The sequence below is a fragment of the Nuphar pumila genome, chromosome 6, assembly GCF_984573655.1.
Source record: "Nuphar pumila chromosome 6, dmNupPumi1.hap1.1, whole genome shotgun sequence".
Classification (NCBI taxonomy): Eukaryota; Viridiplantae; Streptophyta; class Magnoliopsida; order Nymphaeales; family Nymphaeaceae; genus Nuphar; species Nuphar pumila.
In genome coordinates this window covers 127,555,264-127,577,040 of record NC_143254.1, presented here as the reverse complement: position 1 = coordinate 127,577,040, position 21,777 = coordinate 127,555,264, and the positions used below count along the sequence as shown (strand labels likewise).

The 21,777-nt window shown below is 37.4% G+C and overlaps 1 protein-coding gene across 6 annotated transcripts; it reads left to right on the top strand.

Annotated features, from left to right (window-relative positions):
• The first annotated feature begins 11,982 nt into the window (after nt 1-11,982).
• Nucleotides 11,983-18,128, top strand: LOC149836135 (homeobox-leucine zipper protein ANTHOCYANINLESS 2-like). Of its 6 annotated transcripts, none has more exons than XM_090009014.1 (10): nt 11,983-12,086; nt 12,591-12,735; nt 12,819-13,108; nt 13,215-13,332; nt 13,462-14,124; nt 14,489-14,590; nt 14,698-14,910; nt 15,979-16,153; nt 16,249-16,616; nt 17,134-18,128. In XM_090009014.1, exons 2-10 carry the CDS (start codon nt 12,634-12,636, stop codon nt 17,506-17,508), a joined length of 2,406 nt encoding a protein of 801 aa, XP_089865140.1. In that variant the 5' UTR covers nt 11,983-12,086; nt 12,591-12,633; the 3' UTR covers nt 17,509-18,128. The 6 variants fall into 6 exon arrangements, with proteins under 6 accessions (XP_089865140.1, XP_089865138.1, XP_089865139.1 ...); XM_090009012.1 differs by having other exon boundaries at nt 11,985-12,086; nt 14,689-14,910; XM_090009013.1 differs by having other exon boundaries at nt 12,085-12,213.
• The last annotated feature ends 3,649 nt before the right edge of the window (nt 18,129-21,777 follow it).

Below are 21,777 nucleotides of genomic sequence, written 5' to 3'. Positions count from 1 at the left end.
GGTTAGCTCAAACACTTCTGTCATTTTTATTGCGTCAATTTGGCAATCAATTTGCCGTACACTATATGTATATTTTTTCAAGGTTTCAGCCTTCAATATGTTCTATATGTCAATTATAGCGTGTAAATTTTGTTTGCATTTATTAAGAGCTTGCTTATCCCAGCATGCTGCCATGTGGGCCCCAGCTAGGAATTTTTCCTAAAAGTGTCCTATAATTATTTGAGCCTATTCGATGGTAACTTCATTTGTTAATAAAAAAAGAAAAAAGAAAAAAAAAATATATATATATATATATAGAATTTTAATTTCCCTAAAATACTGAAATTCCAATAGCATAGAATTGTTTTCTTAAATGTGGAACACGCGGTGGGGTAGCCTGCTTGGCCAGCGGGGTGGTTGTGAGGGTGCTGAGATAAAGGCGTTGTACCAAACCCAACTGGTGGAGGGGTGTGTTGATAGCTTTTACAGGTTGGCCATGTAAGGCAGGGTGGTCGTTGAGCCCTACCCGAGGTTTTCGTTTCTACCACTGGGTTCCTCATCGTCAACAAAATATGTGAAACATATCTTAGACTCATAATGGTATAAGAAATTCAAGATCTAGGAAGTTCAAGAATTTGGCTAACACCCAAACCAATGTTGTCTGTATCACTATTGGCCCTGAATGTTTGGCCAACAATTCAGGTGAATTGGCCGACACTGATTTTCAAGTGAATAGTTTTGAATCGACTACAAAATGATTAAAAATACTTCTTGTCAATCAGAGTGTGAAGCTTGGGTCAGGGTCCCACCCTGACCCATCTGATACATTGGGTAGTACCCACCATGACCGGGTCGAGGTGGGGGTACCAAAACCAAAGGGCAACGACCCTCCTTTGGTTACACATTTTCCAATCTCTCTCTCTCTCTCTCTCTCTCTCTCTCTCTCTCTCTCTCTCTCTCTCCGGCTCTCCGCACTCCCTGTGAGGCTTCGTCGATGCCGACCATTCACCCTTGCTGTGGTTGGTGGTTCTCTCTCTCTTCGCCCCCCTGCACTGTGAGGTTGGTGCCGACCATTTGCTCCAGCTGTGATTGGTGGTTCTCTCTCTCTCTCTCTCTCTCTCTCTCTCTCTCTCTCTCTCTCTCTCTCTCTCCGGTTAGCGTTTTGTATGTATGTCTTTTTTTTTAATTAGCATTAAGCATTAATAAAGAATGCTTGATTTTTTGTTAGAATATTAGAGCTTTTATTTGTTCTTTTTAATTAGCATAAATCTATGATTTTTTTTTGAGATTTTGGGTATTGATTTATTTTTTTTAATTACATGATTATATAATGAGGGTTTTAGGGTTTTTATCATTTATTTTCGTTTTAATTATCATTAAGGGTGATTTTATTAATAAATGCTTGATTTTGGTTATCAAATTAACCCCTAAATCTTTGACTTTTGTCATGATTTATGCCTTTTATTTTGTTTTTTAAATGACATAAATATTTAATTAAGTTTTTTTTTTAAATTAGCATGGCTATAATGTGATGTATATTAGGATTTAAGATTTTTATTTGTTTTTTAGAATAAAGTAAATGTTTAGTTTATGGTTTTAATGTGTGTACGATTAATTACCATTAGGCATGAATCTATGAATATTGTGTGGTTTGATTTTGATTAGAATATTAAATAATTTTTATTAATTAATCATAACTGCATAATTTACAATGTCATAGGGATTAGGGTTTAAAATTTTTTTAAATGACATAAATGTTTAATTATGGTTTAAGAGTTTTTCTATTCTTTGTTTCAATTATCATTAGGTATGGATATATGAATATTGCAAGATGTGATTTTTGGTTAGAATATTAGTATTTTTTTTATTACTCAGCATAAATGCATAATTTATGTTGTTTGTAGTTATTGGTTTTGATTTTTTTCAAAAAGATATAAATTATTAGTTTATAGTTTTAAAGTTTTTGTGTTTTCTTTTTTAATTGCCATTCGACATGAATTAATGAATTGTGTGCTTTAATTTTTTGTTAGAATATTAAGTTTTTTTATCTAGCATAAATGAACCATTTATGATGTTTGTAGAAATAGGGTTTTGATTTTATTTTTTGAAACATATTGTTAGTAATTATTTTTTTTTTTACTTTGTATTTGTGCCCACCGTAGGTTAGAATCTTGGCTCCGTCCATGGTACATACCAATTTCATATAGTTTTAAGGATCATGCAAGTATTGGTGCACTTTGTCACGTGGACTCAGACTCGTTAAAAATACAAGGCAAGAACTACACTTTTTTTTTTAAGTTGTATGTGAGGACAAAATTTTTCTTAGTTTCTAATTTAATAAAAGCTATATTTTTTTTATAGACAAAGCTAGGGTTAGCCCGACCACTTATATAAGTATACTGTTGGGATTCGAACTTGCCAAGTCAACACACGGTGATCTGCACTAAGGTCATGTTTGATGGTTTGTTCATGGTAGGATGAAATGAAAAAAAAAAAAAACAGAACAAAACACTGGTTACGTTGGCACTGTAACAATTGTATTAAGTTCAAGGTTTGTTTGTACCGTACTCAGATGTTGTGTTCTAAATATCCATGTGCGACAACTTAGACAGTCATAAATAATGGGTCGGATTACTTTGTTTTTGATTTATGACCCGACCTACCCAACCATAAGAGTGTTTTAATGTTTTTATTATGGATTTTAATTTTGCGTATAGATATCAAAATGGATCTAAAAACTAAAAATATATTTAAAAAGTTGGATACTTTGAAAAAAATAAGAATTGATATTTTTTATATATATGAATGCTTTAAGCGATGTCTTATTAAATCTAATTATGAAAGTTTATCAAAAATTTATGAATTTTAGCAACAAATATAGATCTCAAACCGGATCCAAATACAACAAGAATGTTTACATTTTGTTTTAGCCCCAAATAAAGTGTCAAAGATTCAACCAAGGCAATCAGAAAATTAAACCACAAAGAGCACAAGTAACAAACATGTTCTTAGAAAACCTCCAAAACAACACCCAACATCTCATCGAATAACCCCGTTTGAAGCACTCCATCTTCAATCCAGAGGCAGAAACCAGAAAATATTGACAATGGAAAGGTGAAACAACCATTACCCGGCAACAGAAACAGCACCCACATATAATTTCTAGACAGAGAGACCTGTTGGAGATTAGAGCACCCAAGCAGAAGCTAGAAATGCAGAAGAGAGTGAGCCATCTGGTGCTGATCCCACCACCACCACCTGGTCCCCTTTGATGCTTTCCTTTGGTTTCTGGTTCAGTTCTGCTACAAATTGGTTCAGTCGACTTTCACCTCATTTTTTTCCAACAATGAGGTCCAGTTCAAAGCAAACTTGCGATTACAAGAGAATGTGGCAGTCATTTTTTAAAAAAATGCCGACCCCTATCATTTTATTTCTTCATTTGATGCATTTTTTTTCATTTGTTCTCCTCATCCCTGTTCATTTAACAGGAGGTGGAATGGTGTTTACTCCCTATTCTAGACGGCGTTCCGCGTGTTTGCCGCATCCCACCTTTATTACAAAACATGTGAAAATCAGGCTTTTCGTCCTGAGCAATGTGTGGGATGCACCATCAAACATGCCCTAACTGCGCCCGCCGGACAAGCAGAATAATATGTAAAGTTCTATTTAATCTGGACAAACATTATTAAAACTTTAATACAAACCTCGTGTGTGTTAGTTGGTGGAATACATCTCGCTTATGCGACAAAAAATAGTTAATTTTTTTTCTTATAATAAGGAAAAAATCAATGTTATGGTTTGGACATCCTGAGTTTCGTGTTGACCATGGCCTTGTTTTTGGGAAGCAGATCAGGTCATGCTGAACATGAGCGTTTTTGGGTCATGCCGACGCCGTCTGATTTGCATTTTAAAAAGATCAAAAGTCAACAAAACCACTTGGCATTCATCCAAAATGCAAACAGACGGCCACGATGTCGGCATGAGCAAAAACGCTAATGTTCAGCATGACCTGATCGGCTTCCTTGTTTTTGTGTTCATGGTATAAAACTCCATGAGTACTCTGCCTACCAGTCAAAATAGTTAAAACTCATTAATGTTTTCAAAACCAGTTTGAATCGGCCGATTCAGATCGAATTGGCCCAAAGACGATTACCGATTCAAATTCACTTTTTAAATATTTTTAAGAGAAATACATTAAAAAAATTTATTTTTTAATGGCAGGTTTTCTAATGGTAAAAAGGGGCAATTTCAAGATCTATTCGATTTTTTTTTTCGATTTGTTTTTTCATTTTTTTTTAAGAAACCGATTCACCTAGTGAACTGATTTTAACAACATTGGTTAAAACAATCACAATCAAATAAATTGCATCAACAAGATACAAACTAAGGTAAGCAAAAGGGATTCAATTCAAGAAGCCTTTGCAAGTTGAGTAAGGAACAGATCAAACCATATATGCATGTGATGTCACCAAATTGGGCGGTCTTAAATTAGTTGGTTGGTCAAGCCATAACTTGGGCAACTAGGCCAATATTGGTTGCAAGTTTTTCCATGCATGTGCATGCCAGGCATCAAGAGGCTACTTGATTGTGATGTAAACAATTATGCATCATCCTTGAATTGGCTATTTTTTAATAAATATAAAAACTAATTTTTAAATATTATTTTAATAGTTTTAACAAGTATCACATTCTGATTGACATGTAATGTTTTTTTTTTTGGCACTTGAGTATCGTATCAACCTGATACAGCTGAATAGTTGGCCAAAAGATTCAGCAAAGTCTCCCCCAAAATTAGAAGAAAATCCAACTTTGGGGGAGACTTTGCTGAATTGTTGATTCTAGTGAGAAGAACCCTGGATTTGCTCAATGAACAATTATTGCATGGTATAATTTAATGAAAAAAACAAAGGGAAGACATCACTATCTACAAAACTTGGGATTTAATTATATTGAAGAGTTGACTGAGAATCCAAACTGATATCCAATAATATATTCATGTTTCTCAAATTTTCCTCTATTGCTCTATTAAATAAAAGTTTTTTTTCAAAATAGTCCTTGCCTTGTGAGATTTTGCAAATTGGTCCCTGCCTTTTGCACTGTTAGTGCAAAATAGTTCTTCCATTGGGTTGGTGTCAAGTTAACTACAGTTAGGCATCAACCACGGTTGTATATTAACAAAAAAACGGCCCTCATACAATCTGAAATGTGTTCATTTTTTGTAATTCAGTCTTTGCTTTATTTTTTTTATTTTGCAAAACTGTTCTCAATAAGAGGGAAGAATAATAATTTTTACTCACTTTTTCGAAATTAGTTTTTGTCTTATTTTGTTTTTGCAAAATAGTCCTGTGATGGTGGAATCATCAATTAGATTAAATAAAATTATGTTAACTTTCCCCTTAAAAAAAAAAAACCTCGACTACTAATTTGCAAGGGTTAATGGAAAGGCAAAACCAATTTGCAAAATCTCATAAGGTAGAGACTATTTGGCAATAAATGGGGACTATTTTGTAAAAACCTGTAAATAAAAAATACATACCAATATCAAATATCAACAATATGGGAATTTCCATTGAACATCATAATAAATAGTGGAAAAGATGATTCTAGAAAATGACCCATCACAACTGGCACCTAAAAGTCTAACAATGGCATTGATTGATTCATTGGGTTATCATAAACGCCAAACTGTACATAACATCATATTTTAGGAAGTATAAAATTGATCATTTTTGTCATTTATTATATGGACAAATTGTACTCATTGGGTTGCTGTTTATTTTTCACCCTAAAATCGTCCATATTGAAAATGGCCGACTGAAAAGTAAGTTTTATTTTTTTTTTACACTGCATAGCTAGAATAGCCTTTAGAGTAGTAAAAATAAAGAAACAAAAGTTACCTTTCTCCATGAAGGTTTTTTTCCTTGGACAAACGTCATGTTGAAATATAAAGTGACAAAGACATTTTGACTCTGGGACTCACAAGAGTTGGTGGTTTCTGATTGGTTTCTTTCTAGGGCCACACCTTCTTCAATATGGCCTTCCTTTTCTATGTCAATCAGCCAACTTTGTCCCCAAAGTCGAGACATTTCTCAACACAATTTGTTCAGATCATAGTCTAATTTATTAGTCCAGGACCTAGGGTTCACGTACAAAATATATATATATATATATATATATTGGGGAGCTAAGCCAAACTCTCATCAAACAAAACTGTGAACTCAACTGGCCCTAGTGCAGGACTACATTAATAAAAACTGTGATTTTAACTGCATTATCAAGAGTAAAGGTGGGCAACATGCCGGATAGTTTGATGGGTCAAGCCATGGTTTGGGTTTGGGCCAATGTTATAGGCCCTGACCCATTAGTTACCGGGTCAAATACGTGGGTCGGGCCTGAGCCAGCTCGATGGGCTTAAATTATTTATTAATTTTTAATAATATAAAACTTTAAAAATTTTAATTATTGCATAATAATTTAGTAACTATTAATATTTACCTAATTAGTTAGGTTAATCTTATAAAAACTAGAAAGATAATTAATTGGGTGCATAGAAAGTTGAGAATTTATTAATTATTACTATTTATAAATGGATTTGGGCCGGATATTGGATTGGTCTGGGCCCGCCTCACAATAGCTGTTCTTCAAACCCGAGCTCGTTAAAACCCTGGGTTCAAAACCCAGGCCGTTAATAAGTGAGCCCGACCATCTCTGAGAAGGGCCACACTTAAAGCCCGGGGGGCTGAACATTAAATTTGACAAAATATCAAGATGCTTAAACATTGACAATGTTCTAACAACCCATGCAAAAAAAAAAATAATATCAAGAAATGAGAGAGTTAGCAAAGAATTCTTATAAGGTTTGTCAATTAGGGTGACCATTTATAATAGAGTAGGGGCAAACTTATCAGCTGTCGCCTCCATTCAAGACATGCCCTTTGAAAACTACATGGTTTCACTGATTAACTTCTTCAGAATGATCAAACTCATCCAACAAATTGGATGGTCTTGAACATCCTGTAAACCCAAAGAAGAGTAACAACCTTTGAACCCATTTGACATCTCAATAAAGCAGCCAACATGAACAAAAATAAATGTTGGGTTTTGATTCAAAATCAAACCAATCCTAAGCTAAGCCAAGGCCAAACTTGAGGCATAGGCTTGTACCTAGGCACAATCACAAGCATAAGCAAATGTAAATGCAATTAACTAGCCCCCAAAAGACCTTTCTCTCTAAGACAAACCTAACCTATATAAACTCACTTGATTTTTTCTCACACTAAACTTTTTAGCTTGTCAAATAATTTGATGTAAGTGCCAAAAAATTATTTTAGCTAAATTGAAATCATACATATAAAATGGGGCTTATAAAAAGAACAACAAAATCAATCAGAGTACTTCGCTAAAAGATAAAAATAGAAGATGAGACAAGAAAAGAGTTTTGGATATTTACAAACAACCCCAAATAAAATTTTAAAACCAACTCACAAAACTTGTACAATGTTTCCTACATATTTTCAAAATAATAAGATATGAAATTCAAAATTCATCAAGAAATTTATGCATAATTGAAGGTACATTGTGGGTTTGAATCTTCATTTAGTATAAATACATCAAAATTCATCAAGACGCTAGATATATCACACATATACTATTTTAAATATTCATGTAGGCATTTGATCAACTCAGCACATTATGGCATTTAGCTTGCCTTCATGTAGTAGTAGATGCTCTAGGGATGGACTACATCCTATAGGAACTGGCTTCGCTTACACATCTACATAGGTAAGTCCATAAAAAAAAAAACCCTTAACTAAAGTTCTTCAGCATTATAAGCATATAGACTTTTTAAATGATTAAATCACATCTTGTTAATTGTTATAGTCACAAGTATTACTTACTTTAATAGATGGAGATAAGAATTCTAAACAATTTTTTTTAAAATTTCTTTTAATTTTTTTTATTTTAAGTGTTGTTAATTTCTTAATCACCCAATAACTTGGTTGTCCATTTGAATTTAGGTTTTGGGATTTCAAAAAACTTTAGTTAGAGTTTTAGTTATTAGTAACTTATGACATTATAGGTTTGATCCCCATCCTTTTAGAAGTTTGATATATTATATTTCTTATAAGGCCTTTTGTTAATAAATCAACCAAAATTTGGCCATATCTAAAAAAGTTTCCTTAATTGTTCATTACTTAAGTAATTCTTTTATATAGTTATGTCTAAGATTAATATGTTTTGATTTTCACCATAAACCTCGCTACATGTATTTAATATCAATCATTGATAATCACAATGCAAGCATATTGAAGGTAGAGGTTTTTCAATTAATGGAATATCTATTAATAAGTATCTAAGTCATTCGGCTTCTTACATGTTGCTGCCAAAGCAATAAATTTCATTTACATGGTGCAATGTGAAATACGTGTTTACTTTTTAGATCTCCATGAAACAATACATTCACCAATAGTGAAAACATATCTACCGGTGGCCTTTGATTCATTAAGATTCGTAATCCTGTTGAAATCAGTAAATCCTTACAATATTGTTGGATATTACTAGTGAATTCTATATTCTATTCTTCTTAGATATTTAAGAACTCTAGATTCTAAGGTACTGCTCTTGGGTTATTAGTAAATCTACGTAATTAACACACAATATATGCAATGTCAGGTCTAATACAATTCATAACATACATCAACTTACTAATAATACTAGCATATTCGAATTGAGAAACACACATACCTTTATTAAGCTCTAATTTGACATTGGTATGATAAGGTGTAATCACAATTTTGCAATTATAATGATTATATTATCTAATAATCTTTTCTATATAATGAGATTGAGATAAAATAAACACTTTACTAGCCATAACGAGTCTAATTCATAAAATCATATCTTCAACACCTATACCTATAATTTCAAAATTAGAAGACAAAAATTTATTTGTGTTTTCAATATGATACATGCTAAAACCAATTATCATCATATCATTCACATAAAAACAAATAATAACATTATTATCCGTATACATTTTAATATAAACACATTTATTGATATTATTAATTACAAAACCATTAACATATAAAACTCTATCAAAATTCTCGTGCCATTGCTTAAGAATTTGTTTAAGTCTATACAAGGTTTTAGTGGGTGCCCTTCTTGACTCCCAAGAAACACCCTCCTTCTTAAGGATGCAAACATATCAGACCTAGGATAGAGGTTTTGCAAATTTTGGTTGTCCCAAATCTGACTCTCCCATGTATTTAGCTATTCCAAATCCGAATTGTTTGCGTCCATGTAGAAATGAGAGATCACTTGAGGACTTGTCATCAAGATAGAGGGAGACCTCATTATCCACCAGCTTAGATCATGCAAGCAACTCATTGAGGTTTGATCAAAGCTTCACATTGATTTTGAAAAGGAACGGTGAGGTCTTTTAAAAAAACATGGATCTAAAAAAATGTATTAATATATCACGCATATTAGTCTTAGACATTCAACCAAATTCATCTAGATGGTTAGGATCATATGTACAAACACATGAGAATGTCAACAATCAAGATTAGTCTAGTTGGATGGCTAGGATTGACATGTGATGCACGCCATCACACATAGGAATGTAAACTCTTTGGATTGGGATCGGATGTGGTCAATATCATATTAGACTAATCAGATGTTGGCTAAATGGATTCAAATTCAGATTTGGATTTAGATGGTGAAAAACTCATACCAAATCCGCTTTTTCATAGGTAAACGGGTTCAAGTACCGATCAAATTCAGATATTTTTCAGATTCAGCTGTAAAAAATCAAAAAACATATCGGCATCCTAGTATAATTGAATATTATTTTGGCTTACCAAATGCAACTAAATGGAATCAAATCTGTTGGATATAAGATAAAATTTGATTAATTGACATCCCTAATCATAAGTGATAGTGGAGACTGACACAACTATCTGAGTGGACTATTCGGGGCAGAGCTAGGTCCTGTCATGGTACCAATGATTGAACACAAGCTCAAAATTTAAAAATAATTTCATTAATTAAAAATGAGTAATAATTTAATCAAAAGAGCTTGACAGATTGCTCTTCACTGGTTTTGGCCAAGTTCTGAGACAAGCCTTGAAGTTATTTCAACTCTTTAAGACACCTTTACAATGAATAGACAAGCAAGATTAGAAATCAAATGTGATTTTAATAATGAAAATGAAGATGGAGGGAAATATGTTAGGTGATGACGAAGTAAGAAGGGCTACTGTTAGTTATTTAAAGCACAACATTTAGGGAATCCCCTAGCTTTGCTTCTCATTCATTGTGCAATAAAGAGCCACACTTTGCTTGTTTGCCCTTAATGATGCCTTTAATGGCACTCCTTTTCTTATTCAATTCTTATTTCAGAGAGTAATTTGGTGGTTCTTGTCCTATCCATAGTGGCTTAAGAAAATCTCGCGATAATATCGTGAGAAATTGCCTGAAAGTTTAAAACGGCAATTTCTCGCAAGATTTATGAAAAAACAAAAATACCATGATTTAAAAGCGATATTTAAGTTTGAAACGGCTATTTATTGTGAAAAAAACCGTGTAACCCACCAAAATGCCATTAACTGGATCGAGATAAAGTTAAAATTAGATTACCCATTGGTTAATACATCATTGAATGTTGTGTGATTATAGTTTATTCTTAAACTGAAAATAGGAAAGGTAGGATAACATCCGCCCATAAGGGTCGCCCTTGTGGCTAGCAGGGTGGTTGTGAGGGTGTTGAGATAAAGGCATTGGATCAAACCCTGCTAGTGCATGAGTGTGTATATAGCTTTCGGAGGTGGACCATATAAGGTAGGGTGGTCGGATTAAGTTGATAGGTACGCAAGTCACTGATCCCTACAGTTATAAAATTTGAGCATTCTTGAAGGAGCATTGATTGGGTTAAGTATTGAATCTGATTGAGGGAGCATCGAATTTAAGATCTTTATATTTTAGGCATGGAAAATTGTAAATTTTGTTTTTCTTAAATTGTTTATCAGCAAAATATCAAAAAATAAATAAATAATAAAGCATGCAACAAAAAATAAAAGTAAAAAATACATAAATAATAGAAACGATCATTGCTTAAAAAAACAGTTGATAAAAACGTAAATATCACGGTAAAAGGAACAAAAGTATTACGATATGTTGAACGGGCATACAACGACTGACAAAGGGCAACAATATCTTCGTGAACTTTTCAAAAATATCGGGATATTTTGACAATGATTTTTTCAAAACACACCATTGACAGAAACGACCTGCAGTGCCACACGTTCAGTCATTGGTAGAATATAACCCATCTATTAGAAAAAAACGGTCCGAGTCATAACCAATACGAGACGATATTCCGAGCTACAACCGATTCGAGACGTTTATTTCCGACTCACAACCGAATCGAGACGCATAGTTCCGAGTCACCAAAACTATTTGTGCTCAAAACCATTGGTTAATTAATTTGAAAAGGGTTTTGCTTCATCCAGATGGGGAAAGGGGTAGAGGGTAAAAGTGGGTTAAAAAGTGAGCAGAAGAAACACTTGATGGGGTAGAAAAGGCCATATTGGGGATAGAGCAGAGCAGCATACAAAGTCAGCACCAGCAGAGCCTGCCCTTCATCTTCGTACTGTTTTTCTTTTTCTTCTCCTCTTTTTTATGTTGCTCTCTTCATGGTAGTACAGATCCCAACGATTAGTCTGCAGGAGAGGAGAAAGGTGGAATGCATGGATCTGCAGTTTTTACATCATCGCTCGTGGTAAAGAGGAGGGTGAAAAGGGAAGGGTAGAAAGGGTTAAGGGTAGAGAGAGAAAGTGAGTGGGCTAAAACAAGGACTATAAAGGGCATTTCTACGGTTCTACCAGCTTTCTTTTGGTGTTTAGTAATCTTTCAAGGGTTTCAACTCTGCCCAAGTTTTTGTTTTTACTTGGGCACATTCTTAAATGGTACTGGTCAACCAGTCTCTCTCTCTCTCTCTCTCTCTCTCTCTCTCTAGTTTTCCTTCATTTCCTTTTAATATTTGTAAGGTCTGGTTGTGTCCACACGGTTGATTATCTTCTTCTACCATAATTTTGAAGATTTGGGTATGCTTCTAATTCATTTTTTTTATTAAGAAAAGATCTTGGTTTTCTTCTTTTTTGGGGGGTCTGTTTCTTTTCTTCTGTGAAGTGCTTTTTGGGGGGTTGCATGCAAGGAGGAGAGTGGGAAAAGGTAGGGTTTTTGGAGGGGTAGAGAGAGAAAAGAGAGGGAGTGAGAATGAAGAGCTATAAGCTAGCAAGGAAAGAGTTCCCTGCTTTGTAGGGAGATGTCTTTCCTTGCTCTTGCATGCCTTTCTTCTCACTCTTTCTCTCTCTCAGTTTCTAGAGAGAGAGAGAGTTGGAGGCATTAGTTCATATTCTCTCTGTGTATGTTTTTCCCTTCTCTATTCTTTCTCCACTTTTTTCTTTATATTTTTAGTGGTGTTTTTCTTTTCTTTTCCTTTTTTGGGGTTATGAGAAATGGGTTTTGTGAGATGATAGGGAAGAATTGAAGGGGATAAAAAGGAAATTAAAGGTGGGTTTGATGAGTTTTGGGGGTTTTCTGGATAGGAACTCTGGTGGTGCAAGGATAGTGACGGATTTGCCTTACAATATGCCTGTGGGTGCAATCGCTCAACCCCGGCTTGTTGCCCCTTCTGTGATGCCCAGATCCTCTAAAAGCATGCTTATCTCTCCTGGGTTGTCTTTAGCACTGGTAATCTTGATTCAGTCCATCTTTTCTTGTTTTTAGCCTTCTTTGTGTTTTTTTCATTGAGAAAATTTGAGTTCTTGTGGCAGACAAGCAGTGGTGGTGGAGGAGGGATGGATGGTCAAGGTCTTGGAGGTGGAGGTGGAGGTGGAGGTGGAGGTGGAGGTGGAGGTGGAGGTGTTGTTGTTGGTGGTGGTGGTGTGGTTGTTGGTGGTGTTGGTGAGTTTGAAGCCAGCAGGACTAAGGATGATGAGTATGAGAGCAGATCAGGCAGTGATAATGTGGAGGGTGGGTCTGGTGATGAACAAGATGGTGATGACCCCCCAAGAAAGAAAAGATATCATAGGCATACTCCCCAGCAGATTCAGGAGCTAGAAGCGTAAGAAAATCTTGTTTAATTAATTTTTGTTCTTGTTTTAATTTTTTTGTTCTTTTTTGAAGGATGATATTGATGGGTATTCTTTATTTATTTATTTTTGGTGTAGCCTTTTCAAGGAATGCCCTCATCCTGATGAGAAGCAAAGACAGGAATTGAGTAAGCGATTATATCTTGCGAGCAGACAGGTCAAATTCTGGTTCCAAAATAGGCGTACCCAAATGAAGGTAGTATTTTCTCTCCTTTTTCTTTTCTCTTATTCAAGAGTTGGTGGTGGTGGTTGTGTTGATTTCTTGTTTGGTGTTTATTGTGGGTTTGTTTATTTTCTTATGTGAATGTGGGAGCCATTTTAACAGACTCAATTGGAACGCCATGAGAACTCTATACTGAAGCAAGAGAACGATAAGCTTCGAGACGAGAACATGTCGATTAGGGACGCCATGAGGAATCCGATTTGCAGCAATTGCGGAGGACCCGCGATGCTCGGAGAGATTTCGCTGGAGGAACAGCATCTTCGGATTGAAAACGCGAGGCTGAAGGACGAATTGGATAGAGTTTGTGCCCTTGCAGGCAAGTTCTTGGGCCGGCCTGTGTCGACCATGGCTTCCGTGCCTCCGATCCCGAGTTCGTCTCTGGAGCTCGCGGTGGGCAGCAATGAGTTCAGTGGATTGAGCGGCGTGGCTACCGCCACATTGCCTTCCGGCACTGAGTTCAGTTGCGGTGGCGCCATAGGCGTTGTGCCTCCTAGGCCTCCGAATGTGATGAGCCTCGAGAGGTCGATGTTTGCAGAGCTGGCCTTGGTCGCCATGGATGAGCTTGTGAAGATGGCTAACACGGACCGACCTCTCTGGATTCCGAGCTCGGAAGGAGGGAGAGAGACCCTCAATTATGAGGAATACCTTCGAGCATTCCCTCGCTGTATAGGCCCAAAGCCTGTTGGATATGTCACTGAGGCGACTAGGGAGAGTGGCCTGGTGATCATAAACAGTGTGGCACTGGTTGAAACTCTCATGGATCCGGTAATACATATGAATTTCATTCTCCTTTATGTGTTTGCTGTTCTATTTGTTACGCATACCTTTGTGAGCTTATTAATTGCATTAGTTCTCTACTAAGTTGGAAAACTGACCAGGCACTGTGATTTGGATTGGGTTTCTCTTTTACTAGTGACATTTGTGTTGGAATCTTGAATTTGTGTAATCTTATTCTTGGTGGAATCTCTTTGTTGGTGTTCTTTGTTTGATTTGATCATCTCCCCCTGCGCTATTTTATCTGATTATGAAGGTCTTCCAATTGAATCCTTGACACTCATTTATCAAATTTAATTGAACAATCTATTGAAGAGAGCATAAAAAGGTCTAATTTTTTCTATCTGTCTCATAGAATCGTTGGGGGGAGATGTTCCCATGTATGATTGCAAGGTCATCCGCCACTGATGTGATCTCAAGCGGCTTGGGCGGGACGCGAAATGGTGCCCTTCAGTTGGTAATGTTTCTGCAAATTCCAACCAGTTTGCGATTCTACGGGCGTGCGCATTTGAATTTTAGTCCTCTCTTATGTTGGTCTGAATTTTGTTCTCTTAGTGTCCACAGATGCATGCTGAGCTTCAAGTTCTTTCTCCCCTAGTGCCAGTCCGAGAAGTTCGTTTCCTCAGATTCTGCAAGCAGCATGCTGAAGGCTTATGGGCTGTGGTTGATGTCTCCATCGACAGCATTAGGGAGAGCCAAACTACTGCTGGTTACATGAGTTGTAGAAGACTCCCTTCAGGCTGTGTGGTCCAAGATATGCCCAATGGCTACTCCAAGGTGAACACACACACACACACACACATATATATATATATATATATATATATATATATATATATATATATATATATATATATAGAGAGAGAGAGAGAGAGAGAGAGAGAGAGAGAGAGAGATTAGCTCAGTCTGCCATACAATATTACAATTTCCAATGTTGAATCTAACGTTAGGGTAAGCTTCATACCACAGTGAAGCAGTTGACAATTTCTACTGCTAAGGATCTATGGTCTCTAGGATAGGGCCACCTCCCTATGCAAACTTACTTTTTTAGAGGATAGATGCTTCTCTTCTCTTTCTGAAACTCCTCCCTAGGCACCTCCCCCTATCATAATAATCTGATAAAGTTGGCTGACTTTATATTTTGAGGTCATAGATGCTTCTGCTCCTAGTCCCAACAATTTAATTTATGCCACCATAAGCAATAAAGCTATACTCCCCAAGTTCATCATTTTTTCATTATCACACCCTTGGAATTTGGAAACCTAGCGAAGACACATTCAATGTGGGATTGTGATGTCTCCAGTCTAGCCATTACAGCGAAGACAGTGATTTTTCCATTCTTTTTCTTCCATCTCTCTATACCCATGTCGCAAGGAAACACTCCATTTTGGTCCTCTAATTGTGTCCCCTTGTATACTTAGTTATGTTGAAAACTTCACAAAAATGGTCGTGTCCCGTGTGACAGCTCACATACTCAAAAGGTCTTGGTTGCAAATCTCAATATGGAGTTCCCCTTGGAATCCTTGTTTTGGGCTTCCCTAAAAATGCTTTCTTGTTATTCAATATTAGTTTATTCAGCAATCATTTATCTTCCAACCGACAGTGGCTCCTTGTATTCCTGTTGGTGGTGTTTTTTTAAGACCATATAATGCCTATTATGTAATATATGTATAGATTTCTTCATGTCGGTCTCTCCCATTTCTCCCGGATTTCAATATGTCCACCATTGTCTTCTTGTATATTTTTTTATGTATAATGTATTATTTTAAGGGTTATCTATTCTTGGTGCACAAAAATGGTTTAGTTGAACTCAGAAATTGATGTGGGTCGTTGACTTTCCTGAAGGTGGTGTGGGTCGAGCACGCTGAGTACGATGAGGGTGCGGTTCATCAATTGTATCGCTCGCTGCTGAGCTCGGGCATGGGGTTCGGCGCGCAGAGGTGGGTCGCGACCCTGCTGAGACAATGCGAGTGCCTGGCCATCCTCATGTCATCGAATGTGCCCAGACGCGATCACGCTGGTATGCCTTGATCGACGATCAGAATTTGATTCTGTTCTGGCTCGAGCTCAATCTAGATGAGAGATGATGAATGTGGTGTTTGTTGTTGGTTGCAGCAATCACTCCGTCGGGACGTCGGAGCATGCTGAAGCTGGCGCAGCGCATGACGAACAACTTTTGCGCAGGTGTGTGCGCATCGACGGTGCACGAGTGGAACAAGCTGTGCGCTGGCAATGTCGATGAGGACGTTCGGGTGATGACGAGGAAGAGCATCGACGACCCCGGTGAGCCGCCGGGTGTGGTGCTCAGTGCTGCGACGTCGGTCTGGTTGCCAGTCTCGCCGCAGCGCCTGTTCGACTTCCTGCGCGACGAGCTGCTCAGGAGCGAGTGGGACATCCTGTCCAACGGAGGGCCGATGCAGGAGATGGCTCACATCGCCAAGGGTCAGGATCACGGCAACTGCGTCTCCCTCCTACGGGCTAGCGTGAGTTTTCTCATCCCTTCTTTTTTTTTCCAGAGAACGGTTCCAACGTTTCTCTGGTATTCTTTAAATCTCGTCAAATTTTCCTACATTCTGAAAACAAACCAGGCGTTTCGTCTTCCTCCTACCGGAAAAAATGGAGCCTTGTCCGCTTGGGGATATGTTTGTCATTAATTATAAGATTGCATGGAATGTATATTCTTGGGCATTCTCATTCAGAAAGGATGGGATCCTCATTTTTCCATACACGCTTGGGAAAACGTTGATTTGGTTTGCGTTTGGTAATTATTTTGTTCTTGAAAATCGCATTATCGACCAGTGAACACGTCAGATTATATCTGTTTAAATGTTGTTTTTGTTACTGTTTGGAAACTGTTTTGTTCTTGAAAATTGCGTTATCGACTAGTGCATGGCCTCCTTGTTTCTGTATTATTTGTTTCTTTCATCCCTTCGTTTGAATACGATCGTTTTGAATTGTATATTTTGTATCGAGGGATAAGGTGTTGCGTGGTTTCCTCAGGCCATGAACGCGAACCAGAGCAGCATGCTGATCCTGCAGGAGACGTGCACCGATCCATCGGGCAGCCTGGTGGTCTATGCGCCGGTCGACATACCGGCGATGCATGTCGTGATGAACGGCGGTGACTCGGCCTACGTCGCGCTGCTGCCGTCTGGGTTTGCAATCCTGCCGGATGGCCCGGGCCGGCAGCCACCTCAGCTCGGTGGGATGAACCCGCCGGCGAGGGTCAGGGGCTCGCTGCTGACCGTGGCGTTCCAGATCCTGGTGAACAGCCTGCCCACCGCCAAGCTCACGGTCGAGTCCGTGGAGACCGTCAACAACCTCATTTCTTGCACCCTTCAGAAGATCAAAGCTGCTCTTAATTGCGAGAAGTGACCTATGAGTCGATGATCTGTTCTCTCTCTCTCTCATGGAAGACGAAAGAAAAAAATGGAAAATAAAAGTGGTGTTGCAGTGGGGGTTCTATCGTAGAAGGCGAAATGACCAAAACGACCTTGAATTTCGACGGATCGACCAGGAGTCACTTTGGTCGATGGAGTTCGGGGTGGTTTTAGTCATTTTTTTGCCTTTTATGTCACGAACCATCTGCTCGTTGGGGAATATGGTGTTGGTAGGTGTCATTAATTGTGTTGAGAAGGAAGTTTTAAGTCAAGAACGAACCGCTCATTCACCAAATTGATCCATGCAAAACGTAGCGATCAATGACAGTGGAGGAAAAGCTGGTTCTCTCTGCAGCGATTTAAAAGGGTGGTGGTTCGGTTTTTGATCTAGCTAGTGTGTGTGTGTGTGTGGTGTTTCTTTGTAAGATGAGTAGAGAGAGAGAGAGAGAGAGAGAGAGAGAGAGAGAGAGAGAGATGAGCAGCAAAGTAAAAGCTAAAGGAAAATGACTTGAGTAATTGTGATTGTTTGTCTTTTTCTTTGTCTATTCTTTGGTGGTCTTTTCTTCCAATTTGTTTCCTTTCTTGGTATGGTAAAATCTTGCATGCTTTAGCTTTTATTTGTTTTATGCTTGCGTTTCCCTTGCTTCTTTTTTTTTAGGGCTTTTTGTAATAATGAGTTTTACTGATATGGTAAAAATGATGGTGGGGTTGTGTTGATCTTTGGGATGCCTAGTTTGGGAAAAAATAGTTTCGTGCTCTTTGGCAAAGTTTTGAGTCTTTTGACTATTTTGCAGGAAGTACGTGTTTGTTTTCTATTGTTTTTTTTATTGGGCTGTCATGGATGTCAACTTGTATTTAGTGGAAGGACGGATTTGCCCTCTTCCTTGGTTTCTATGACTGTTTGTTTCCTATGAAAAGTTGACGGTAGTACGTGTTTGCCTGATGTCTGACTTGAATCCAACCCAAGGTACATGTGGGTCGGGTCTGGGTTATATGTTTGTCAGTTATCCGATAGCGTTTGGCCAACCTAACGGTATATTTTTCTGTGAAAATATCTGTCATATTTTTCCATTCTTTTTCCATCGCGAGTGAAATAAACATCAAATCATCACGGTAGGACCAATGTTGTCAATATCGGAATCAGACCTGATACCGATTCATAACTGAATCATTTTGAATAGGCCAATAAGTAATTAAAAATTTCATGTATCAACCAATATGTGATACATGTTAAGATATTAAAATGAAATTAAAAATTAATTTTAAGCTATTTGTTATATTTATTAAAAAATAGACGATTCAGGTCAGTATTGTATTGATTATTTGGCGATCCTATACATATCGGCCGATTAAGGCTGATAAGCACTGATATCGGATATTGACAGTGCTATGCTGGTACAAGTGCCCTGTTTTTTTTCCACCACCTTACAATTTTCTTATGCAAATCTTTTCATGTCTCTACCTTGTTCAAAAGCATTTTCATGGGAAGGTTGAGCTGGTATGATTTTTTATAAATCTATTCTCATTCCAATGAAAGGCATTTGAGTGGAATCCCGTTTTTTAAAAAGCTTGATTGGGAAGCAAATCCCACTGGTTATAAAATGATCAGAAAACTTTGGTTTTTATTTTGAGAAAAAAAGAAAAAACATAACCCATGAGCGTCGCTCCCTGCGTAAGTAAGCCGAAGCTTGGTGACTCACCCCCTTATTAATAGTAGGAGTTCGGGGGCGGCGCCACAGAATTTTTTTTTAAAGAATCAAAATAACAATAAAGTTTGCATTCACATTAAAAAATATAATATTCCAAATATTTATATTATATTAAATAAAAATGTATAAAATATTTATATAACTACCTAAACAATACTCATTGGCCTTAAAAATGGGCCCCTAAAATTTTTTTGGGCCCAGGGGCCCAAGCCTCATTGGCCTCTTTACAGGTCCGGCTCTGTCGAGGGGTAAGCCCTTGGAGTTTTACGCTGACATGGAATGAGCCAGTGCAGATAGGTCTTTGCGCTTGGAGCGGTTTCTTTGAGTAAAAAACGCAAAAAATATATGATGAATTTATCAGCCTCTTGTGTCTATCAAAAATACAAATGTAGATATCTTATAATTAGTTGGATTTGGTAATACTAATATGCATTGTATAGTAAGTTTTAATTGTTTCATATAAATTTCTTAAAATCTTTACTACTTTGATATATTAAATAATACTTCATTATTCATAAATTGTTTTTTTTTTCAATGTGGCATGTTTATTTTCATGTTTTTTTTTTGTAATGTGAGCTGTTATCATCTTGTTTTTGTACCTGAATCATTTCTTCTAAGGATCTACTGGGGTTAACATATAACATGCATGATGTCTCAGCATAACTTATAGATTATGTTTAAAAAAATAGATATCATTTCTCTCTCGCTTTTCGGTTCTTGAATATCACTATAAGTATTTAATTCTTGTACTGCTTTTGGCTTCCGAACCGTTTACATCCAGATCCGAATCCGAACCGTTTACATTCAGATCCAAACATGACTATGACTATTTTGTCATACGATGTCGTAGGGCATTTCCGTAATTTACGCTCCCCTCTTAGCGTATTTCGAGGTTGACGTCACCCTCCATTTAATGTGGGACCCTGTGGTATGGGCAGCGTCAATTAATGTTCCCCTACGATAGATAGCCAATAGTACTGGAACTCGTGGAGGGATATCAACCGTAAGATCGTTGGGGCTGTGTACGACAGATTTCTCATGTCAAGACGAGCCCATCTCCGCCGTACGATCTGCCAGAGATGGGGGGGATTGCTGGCCCCGTCGTACGTGCGAACTGGCACTTGGAGTTGAGACCATAGTGCCCTTTTAACGTTTTGTTACTTTTTCTTTTTTTGGAAATGGGACAAACATGGGTCTCTTAGTTGTTGGGTTGCGTGACCTTCGCTCTCTCCTTTTCCCTTCGGTTTCGGAGAAAGAGATGGTTGACTTGTTGACCACCGGAGTCGATCTGGAGTATCGAAAATGTCACAGGGACACGTCCTTTGATGAGGTGTCCCTATGACACAAACCGAGACGTGGACACGGGAACTGACACAATTAGTGGAAATATTTTAATGTTTCAATAAAAATGCATTTTTAAACATTAAAATATCATCACAAAATATTAGTTTTTATTGCTTAAAAAATTAAAAAAATTCATTCTCATGTCCTATTTTTCAAAAAAAAACTCGAGCTTGCGAGTCCAGGCCAGGCCATGTCACACGCAGTTGTGTCTCTGTGACATAGTCGAAGGGCAGGTGCATGTAGATCAGATCGGGTAACCGACCCGAAATTGGCCTAGCACAGAGCAGTGAATGGGTCGGGTTCAGGTAAAGGTCAAACTGTATCTCAAAGTTGGGGTGTCAATGAGTTGAAACTTCGCCATGGGTCAGGACCTGGATCCAACTTTAAAGTCTTGGTACGGGGTTCTGATCTGGGTCCAACTAGACCTACCATAAGAAAAAAACATACTTGGGTCCTAAAAAAAGCTATAAAAATTACATAATTAACAAGACTATAACATAATCAGGGGTGTCAACAGGTCGGGTTTACCCACACTGGACCGGAACCAAAGCCTATAGGGTCCGGGTATGGTGATAAATAATAAGACCCGATTAAGTCCTGGGTCTGGACCCAAAGGTCCGATTAATACATGAACCCGAGTATAGTTTGTGAAATTTTATACCAGACCTGGACCTGACCCGAGTTCCGATTAAGACTGGCAAATTTTTTATGTAAAAATGATAAAAAAAATGGTTTTATCGGGTATGGTCCAGTTCTGGTTCATGTAGTTCTTATCGTGTCCCGGTTTGGTTTTTCTTATAGTGGACCTATTATATCCGGGTCCAAGTCTGGTACCACACGGGTCCGAACCAAACCCTACCCATTGACACCCCTAGTATTTTTTATGTTTTTTAATAAAAAAATTGTGGTTCTGAATAGGAACTCAAGTTCAACCCAGGTCTGCTAGTTTTTTTTTTTAGTTTTAATGCATTTCATTAAAAATTTATTTACACGCACATTTTTTTCACCTAACATTTATCAAGATATCCATTTTAATATGCCACGATATTTTCCCTGGTGAGAAAATCCCGATAAGAAGATTTGGAATTTGGTGAATGAAACGGAAAGATTAACGTGGGAAGAACAGGGTCGATTTAGGGATGTCAATGAGCCGTATTTTATCCAATATCTGACCCAATTAGATTCCATTTAGATGGATTTGGTAACCCAAA